At 37.2% G+C, this 9,143-nt stretch overlaps 1 protein-coding gene across 1 annotated transcript; it reads left to right on the top strand.

Annotated features, from left to right (window-relative positions):
* The first annotated feature begins 122 nt into the window (after positions 1-122).
* On the top strand, positions 123-6,208 carry LOC124897308. The gene is made up of 4 exons (XM_047410282.1): positions 123-332; positions 1,456-1,612; positions 1,911-2,192; positions 6,138-6,208. Exons 1-4 carry the CDS (start codon positions 123-125, stop codon positions 6,206-6,208), a joined length of 720 nt encoding a protein of 239 aa, XP_047266238.1.
* Positions 6,209-9,143: the final 2,935 nt, after the last annotated feature.

Raw genomic sequence — 9,143 nt, 5'->3', positions numbered from 1 at the left:
GTTGAAAATGGGTAGAAAAGTTATTATTCTTAAACAGAAAGACGATACCGCTGGTAGTAGTAGAAAAAGAAGAACTGCGGCAGTTGAAAAAGTGTCAAAAAGAAAGAAAAATTGAAGAGTCGATGTTCGAATTAGATTCGGAGTTAAAGGAGATAAGCATCTACGTCGATTCTAGTAAAGATGTTGCCAAACAGAGTGTCAATGGTGACAGTAAAGAGTGCGAAGGAAGTGGGAGTAATAGTGATGATGGGGATAATGATTCGTTGTCCGTGCCATATCTTTCAAGGTGTATTTTCGTGGAGCGATATGACCTTCGAACGATAATTGACGAGGTCGAATCTTTCTCGACAAAGATATCGATCAGATCAAGAATAACTGCTTATCGAGAATTTAAGCAAATTCTTGTCGACCAAGAAGTGAAGAAAAGATTCAAGTGGTCCTGTTTTGGACACTTGAGGAACCTGCCGGAACATCTCAAGTTCAATGGGCAATTGGTCCATTAGTTGCTGTTGCGACGCGGTAAGAACGATAAGATGCGTCATGAAATATGGTTCTGCATTAACAACAAGCCTGTCTGTTTTGGCTTGAAAAAGTTTTATTTGATCACGGGGTTGAACTGCTCATCATACCCCAGTGAATAAAAAATGAAGAAGTTGTTAGCAAAGGGGGACAATTTTTGTTTTAAGGTGACAAAAAATAAAAACATCACGGCGGCCAACTTATTACACCTGATCAGAGGGAATAAGCTGAACGAGAACCAAAAGTTAAAGTGTTGTCTACTGTGGTTCTTGCACACCATGTTGCTTGCGAAAGATTCGACGAAGGTTGTCGACACAAAATTGATTCGAATGGTCGACTCTTTGAGTTTCTTCGAGAAGTATCCGTGGGGCAAAAGAGACATTTCAACTGACTATGGACTATCTGAAGAAGAAAAGTGACCTGAAGAAGCAGAAGGAAGTAGCAGATGGCATCCTATGCTCTATTCAGATTTCCCTGGGCATTCATGGTATCTATCATAAACCCTTTAGTGAGTTTATCGTAGATTATCATTTTATTTATACTATGTCATAGACTCATAGTTATTTTTTTTCACTGTTTTACTGCTTACAGATTTGGATCTATGAGGCCTTTCCTCATCTTGGATAATTTGCTGGAAAATCAATGGATGAGCCTTTACCCATCCCCCGCATCCTCAGATGACACACTTCAAAAAGCGACAAGATAATCGAAGGCGACCCATTCAAGTATAAAGGAAAAATTACCGAGGTATGAACTTATTTTCTAGAATGTAATAAGAGTACCATTTTATCGAATGTTATCTAATTGTTAATTGATAGTTGGTAGAACATGCACCCTTACATCATCCCTACTGTTCGTGAGACGAAGATGGATTGCATAATTACATTTGAGCCATATACGGACGAGGTGAAGAATAACGTCCTCGATGGCTTGAAGAAAGAGTTAGAAGGGGTGACACTCCTCACTTCAAATGAGGACAGTGATGATGACAGAGATTTGGGTGGTAACCTCGTTGGAGTACGCGTTGGTGATGATGATTCTCCAAGAACCTCCAAAGATGCAGCGGGAACCTCATCCCCGAAGATTTTCATAAGTGTGTGGCTGCGCTCGAGGAAGCGGTGTTGGGTATTGCTGCCTATATCAAAGAGAAAAGAATGAAGAAAAAGAAAAATGATGAGTGACAACATGAGCAAGGTAACTTCATTCATTAATTGATGTTATTAATGAATATTCAACTTTAAATATCAGTAACACTTTGTAATATTATGAAATAGTGCATGTGCATGAATCGGAGAGGAATGAAGAAGAAGAAAAAAAGAGCAAAATGGATGAGTTGGCCACTGTTGTGGCAGAAGAGGAAAAGGAAGAAGAAAAGAAGGATGGTGAAGAAGATAAGAGCCAAGAAGAAGGTGAAAAAGTAGCAGAAGCGGCAACAGATGAACAAGGAGGCGCGGAAAAAGGGAAAACTGTTGTTGAAGAAGCTGACAAAGCTGACAAAGAAGAAGTTGAGCAAGAAGCAGCAGGTGAACGAAAAGAAGAAGCTTGGGAAGAAACAGCTGCTGAAGCTGAGGAAGAAACAACTGCTGCATGTGAAGTAAGAAAAGAAGATGTGGAAGAAAAGGAAACTGAAGAAGCAGTAGCTGATGCACATGCTGAAAAAGAAGGAGAAAAAGGTGAGAATGAAGAAACAGCTGCAATTGTTGAGAAAAAAGAAATTGAAGATGTCCAAACAGATGTGGTCATGGACATTGTTGATGAAATCAATAGTAACACTTGTGTTGATGAGGAACTTAGGGAAAGAGACATTTAAATGCTAAGATGTTTAATTTGTTGTTAAATGATGAGTTGTTAGGATATGATAATTTTTTTTTTATTTCACAAATATGAAGTTTGAAGAATCTGGTGGTAGGATATGCCAATTATTCTTTTATTTTATGAAACTTTTTATGATTCTGAGCTGAATCTGTTTCTATCAAACTGATTTGTGGCATGAAATTTGAATATGCAGGGTGTGGTCATAGTTGGTACATTGTATGCTTGATATCATAGAATGCATACTTAATATTCAATATACCGTATGCATAGTCTATCATTACCCTGTTGGTCGAATTTAAGTTGACGTGTTGTTTAATCGACTATGGTTCTATAAAAATAGTATTTAACATTATACAAAAGTAGAACTATTATTATTTATTCAATATCACTACATTCATGTTACAATTTTCCAAAGAACGAATACTAGCATTATAGCACATAACATCATTTTTAGGACATTCTCTCTTTCTTCGACCAAAATCAATTTTTGGTTTAGTTGATCCCTCTCTATTTGGGTGTCATGTAGCAATAGTTTAAAATGATCCCTCTGTTCTTCGACTTCTTTGAACAAAGTCATGAGAAAATCTTTATTTTCTTCGCATTGTTGGAGGCTTTGTAGTAGATTAAATTTTGTCAAGCCTTGTAAATTTGATGTCTCGAGTCCCGAAATAAACGTTGATGGACTGGATGGAGGTGATAGATCATCAAGCCATTTGAAAAACGAGCATGCACCATTATCCTAGAAAAAAATAATAATTACATAACCGTTAACTTAACTTTTAAAAAAAAACACGCACACCTCACCTTTGCAATTGCACAATTATAAAATTTGCGACCTGAATTTGAATCCGTGCGTGACGTCCTAAGACAGCCGCATTCCCATTGACAAATTAGAGTATTTTTAGAATTGGATGATTGAGATGCTTACGACATTGTAGAATTTTTAAAAATAAAATAAAGTTGATGAAATAAAATAAGGAGGGATGTACACCTTATATATGAAGTAAAAACAAAGTGTTCACACTGATGGCTTACAAAAGTAGCTGTTTTTTACCGTTGGAAAAGTAATTTTTCTCTTTTGAATTGGTGATGACACTAAATAGACTGTCGTAGATCATGACCTATGTCAGTCATCGATTTGTATGGTTTACCATAGACTTACACCTTTACTGGTGCATCGACTAATATCCTGATTATGCGTAGACTACTATGATCTATGTACACATCTATAGACCATCACGTGGAGGTAGTAAAAAAATAAATTATTAAATTAAAAAAAATTTAAATAGATAATAGTAACATATTTTGGGGCTGGTGAAAGAAAATAATTAATTATAATATGATTTAAATGGATAATCACATGTTTTGGGGCCGGTGGAAGAAAACAATTACATTAAAAATGATTTAAATAGATGATCTTGGACTGGTGATGACACTTAATAGACCGTCGTAGATCATAAACTATGTCATCCATCGATTAGTATAGTCTATCGTAGACTTACACGTTTATTATCGCATCGACTGATATCATGATTAAGCGTAGACTAGGATGATCTGTGTACAAGGTTATAGACCATCACTTGGATATAGTTAAAAAATGATTAAATAAATTATAAATAAATGTGGTGTGGATATCTACACATGTGAAGGAGTGTAAACAGGTCACATAATCATATTAGAGCTTATACAAATTAGGGAGGGTGAATTAAGAAGTGTGTGGATGGGTAGTGGTTGAATGCTCAATATCGTAAGAATAATGTTAAAACAAAGCATAAGTATATATATAGGATATGTATTGTATTTGATCCCTACACATTCCACATATTTCTTTCATCACCACCCCTAAATCAAAAGAGTGTGTGCAATTGATAGTGGTAAAACATTTATCATCCTCAATACATACTTGCATTTTGAGAAACATTACTCTTACGATATTGAGCATTCAACCGCTACCCATCCACACACTTCTTAATTCACCCTCCCTAATTTTTATAAGCTCTAATATGATTATGTTACTTGTTTACACTCCTTCACATGTGTAGAAATCCAAACCACATTCATTTATAATTTCTTTAATCATTTTTTAACTACATCCAAGTGATGGTCTATAACCTTGTACATAGATCATCGTGGTCTACGCCTAATCATGATATCAGTCGATGCGATAATAAATGTGTAAGTCTACGATAGACTATGCTGATCGATGGATGACATAGTTCATGATCTACGACGGCCTGTTAAGTGTCATCACCAGTCCAAGATCAACTATTTAAATCATTTTTAATGTAATTGTTTTCTTCCACAGCCACAAAACATGTAATTATCCATTTAAATCATATTATATTTAATTATTTTCTTCCACCAGCCCAAAAGCATGTTACTATTACTTATTTAAATTTTTGTTTAATTTAATAATTGTCTTTCATAATTTCCAAAACGTGTGATTATCTATTTAAATCATTTTTAATTTAATTATTTTCTTCCACCAGCCACATAACATGTGATAATCTGTTTAAATCTTTTAAAATTAAATGATTTTTTAAAAATTTGTTATTATTTGTTTTAATTTACCCGATGATCCATCGATTCATGTAGTCTACGATCGACTAATATGTACAGTCGACGAAATACTTTGTATAAAATCTAAACATTAGATTTTACTCTTCAGGAAATTAGTCAAGCCACAATACTGTAACTTGAAAAGGCAGACATATTTGATTTGAGTTTTCAAACAAGGGATCAGAACAAAGATGGCAAACACACAATGTTAAAAGAAACTGAAACATAGTTGTATTAAAATTGTTCATTGCATTATATAATAAAATTTATATAAAAAAAGGGGAAAATGAAAGAAGCTTTCTTCTAACAAGATCCTACAAAGAAAGCTTCTTCAGCAATGAACAAATCAAAAAAACTTAAAAACATATACTAAAATAAAATATTTAAACTAAATTATGGGGATGGTGGGGGTGATGTAGTCAGGGCCTTCCATTCCGAGCCTTTCCAGAATTGCCCTCAAGAAACGAGCAATTCGACGGAGCTCCCGCTCCAGGTAGATTTGGTCTTGACCCAACCCATAGAAAGCTGGTCCAAATCATTCCTTAGGAGGAGGAGGTCGTAGTGCCTCTGAGGAGCACATCTGATGGGGTGCAGGGGTATCCTTCTTAGAGGCATTTTTTTGATTTGGGTGAAGAAGAAGAAGAAGAGACAATTTCTGATATTTTCGGTTTAGGGAAAACTGAATTGTTGCATAGAAAGAGGGCCTGTACTTATAAACCTGTAGATTGCGTCCTTTCATATATCCACCCAATGGTAGGTCGACGTGTCTAACAAGAGAAAACGTTTCGTATGCGTATACCAGCGGTTTTTCCTCGTGAAGAGACGTTTTGTGCAACTTTAAATAAATGGGAGAGAAATAAGGGAAATAGTGATTCATTGCATCGATTGGAGAGATAAGCCAGAAAAATGACCAACATAACGTGTTAGATCATCAATACATATTATCTTATAGACCATAAATTATATATACCGTAGACTATAAATAGTCTATCGTAGACAAAGCTTTAGGTCGATAACAACTGAACGTTAAAATCTACAGAAATGCACATTCATCCCCCAAAACAGTAGCTTTACAACTGAAGCTAAAAAAAACCTATTTATGATTTGATGCCCATTCTACACGTGGTTCTTTTGTGTTCGAATTTCTTGCATATTGAACACCTATTCCTCCTTTTGGACTTGAATTTCTCACCGACACCCTTAGTGCGTTTGACTTTTTCCCTTCCGAGTTTAGAATCGTACAGGGGTGGAGAAATTTTGGTGTCTACCAATTCTTGTGGCACGGTCTATTCAGCCTCCGGAGGGACCACGTTAATTGCTTCCGAGTATGCGAGGAGGTAACTTTCAGCTTTATAAATTGGCGAAGAGTAGTCGTAGATGGAGTTACCATAATATTCTCCATCGCCGTACTTTGCTCGCAAAGCTGCCATCACATGTTCGCACGGTATTTTCATCAAGTCAAATTTCCGATAAGAACAGGTCCTCTCCAAGAGATTGACCTTGGCAGTAATGTTGTTGCCGAACACCGTATACTCGTCGAGAACCCCGTTTGGATTACCCACATACAAGGAATCGCTCGCACTCTTATTATCCCTTAGGATCCTTTCCGCATAAGGCACAAATATTTCTCTTTACCACCGACAAATGCATGTCGCTCCCTAAATTTTTCACCAATTTTTTTAGCAATTGAATTGAATATGTATGACACGGGGTACTCCAGTTCATCCATCAAAATTGAGTTGAGCGACTCGGTGATGTTTGTGGTCATCACATCGTACCTATTGCCCGAAAAGTATGCTCTACTCCATTTTTCAAAACCATGCACATTTTCAAGGACATGAGCTGCCTCGGGGAATTTACTCTTCAATTCCACAAAATTATCGCTAAACTCATCAAAGGAATAAGCCTTTGCCGCGGCGTAGAATAGATATAGATGTTATCCGCAGTGTTGATTTGCTCGAAGATTTTCAGCTAGGTTCCTCATGCAAAGTCCGTGATGTGCACGACTGTATACACGGGAGAAGGCATTGGCAATGCTAATGTGCCTGTCGGAGATGACGCATAGATCTGGTTCATTTTCTATGATAGACTTCAACTTTTGGAAGAAGAAGGTCCAAGAAGCATTGTTCTCTTTATCGACGACACAAAAGGCAATCGAAAATATATGATTTTCGGTGTCCTGTGCAACGGCGCTCAGCAGAACGCCCCCGTACTTGCCATACAAATGTGTGCCAACGATGATAATTACCTTTCTCATGTGGGCATATCCTCGTATGGAAGCTCCGAATGCTAAGAAGTTGTAAACGAACGATCCATCCATCCGGTTTACCATGATAGAGTAAGAAGACCCGGGATTCAATAACTGCACCATGTGGGAAAAAGCCGGCAAGCAAGCATATCCGTGCTCCAGTGTCCCGCGAATGATGTTCTTCGCAATTGCACTTCCTTTCCAACACATCCAATAGCTTGCGTTGCAACACAACTCCTTAAATACAATTCTTTGAATTTCTCTTATGCTTGGACCCTTAGCATACTGAAGCAATCAATTCGGATAAGTCTTTTTTGTGCCTGCGGGTGGCATTTTCAACGCCGCACGTGTGCATCCCGACATACTTGTATATGCAAAATCTGTCCGAGGTGTCGTACTTTTTTGCCCGCAACAGCCAGCCACAACCACGAGATAAGCATTGCGCCTTCATCAATTTCGTGCAGATCTTCTCCATATAATAATCAAAAGACTGCCTCACCGCTGCTATGTCTAGTTGCATTTTCAGCTCCTTTTTATCGGCGAATGTTTGAACACAACAGAAATTGGTTTCGTCGATGAAGGAGTGTCCTGCTTGTGATTCCGTTTCAAGATCTTCTTCATCATCGTACGAGTCCGATGAAAACTCTTCCATATGCATAGAATAATCTTTCATATTAATTGTATCATCGACATCGTTCTCGTAATCATTCAAATCGTCGTCGACTGCCGGGCGCCGTGGTGGGGGTGCTGATGAATTCAGAGGTCCTTCAAAGGACCTCTCAACCACATTTAATCCTAAAAATTGGCCTAAATCCATTTGCATCAGCATTCATTATGTACGTCAGCACACGTACATCGCTATTTATGATCGTAGGATTCACCTTTTCCCTCGAATGCGTTACATAACTAATCACCACGTCGCTCAACGCGCAATCTAGATCCCCGCTCTGCATTACGCTTTCAACAAATTCGTCGTACGAACTGTTGCGGCGAACAGGAATGGGAATTGTCACCTTGTTAAATGATCTCTATTTCCAACATTTCGAAGTCTCCACCCATTCTCCCATGAAATCACCAGAAACCAGAACAAATTCTGTAATAGACATCCTAGAATTAAACTTCGGTCGATGGTAGATTATGCTTATGGTATATTTCGTGTTGTATGCACGATCGATGACTGGCGAGGACGGGTCGATGACTGCACAGATTTCCGTACAAATACTTGAAATTGCAAATATTGCTTGTAATCAATGATTGTTGGGTTTTTGGAATAAAGAAATGAACTTGGAGTCGCCTGAGCTGCTGTAATGCACTTTCTAAAGTGGTTTTGAGTAATGTGAGTGATTTAAAGCTTTTTAACAATGGTGAAAAGTGTGTTTGAGAAGATAGAAAACAAATGGGGTAACAATGGATTCAATAGACAAGCTTATGATGTTTGTGGACTAATTTACAGCTGATCATCGGAAAAGTGGCCGGAATCGGAGCTTTTTGGTGGGAAAAATAACCACTTTCTATTTTTAGCCTTTGGAATTATTTTTTTTAATATTTTTGGAAACCTATATATTATTTTTATATATATAGTGGTGGATGATGGAGTGGGTTGAAGTGTATTATTAGAAACTTGTGAGTGAATTTATTAAGTTAGAAGTATCGGGTTAAAGTGAATTATTATAAAGTTTGAGGCTGAAATTGTTAAGTTGAAAAAGTTGGTGGTGAGATGGAATTAAGTGGGTATTTGGCAAAGGATTTAAAATTTGTGGGTATTTAACAAAATAGTTTGGATAAAGATTTTTTTTGGCATAAAGACCCCATTATCAGTAGTCTTTCATATTTTCAGCTGATTTCATGCAGGCTTCAAGTGCCCCTAGTAATTAAATTCTTAGGGACAGTGGCAGAGCCAAGAAGTTCATTAAGAGGAATTGAAAGTGCACACACGAATTATCAAGCACTTGCTAAAGTGCAATTATCCAGGTTAGTACTGATGGCTGGTTGGAATTCTTTA

The sequence above is a fragment of the Capsicum annuum genome, chromosome 3 (genome assembly GCF_002878395.1).
Source record: "Capsicum annuum cultivar UCD-10X-F1 chromosome 3, UCD10Xv1.1, whole genome shotgun sequence".
NCBI lineage: Eukaryota > Viridiplantae > Streptophyta > Magnoliopsida > Solanales > Solanaceae > Capsicum > Capsicum annuum.
The sequence above is the reverse complement of the archived record's forward strand: the minus strand, read 5'-3'. Positions and strand labels throughout refer to the sequence as shown.

Excerpts from the sequence above, each read along its gene's own strand:
- LOC124897308 (XM_047410282.1), top strand. The coding sequence starts at position 123 with ATGTTCGAATTAGATTCGGAGTTAAAGGAGATAAGCATCTACGTCGAT. Across the intron at positions 1,613-1,910 it reads ATCCCCGAAGATTTTCATAA|ATAAGAGCCAAGAAGAAGGT; the intron begins GTGTGTGGCTGC and ends ATGGTGAAGAAG. Across the intron at positions 2,193-6,137 it reads TGAAAAAGAAGGAGAAAAAG|GGGTGGAGAAATTTTGGTGT; the intron begins GTGAGAATGAAG and ends AGAATCGTACAG.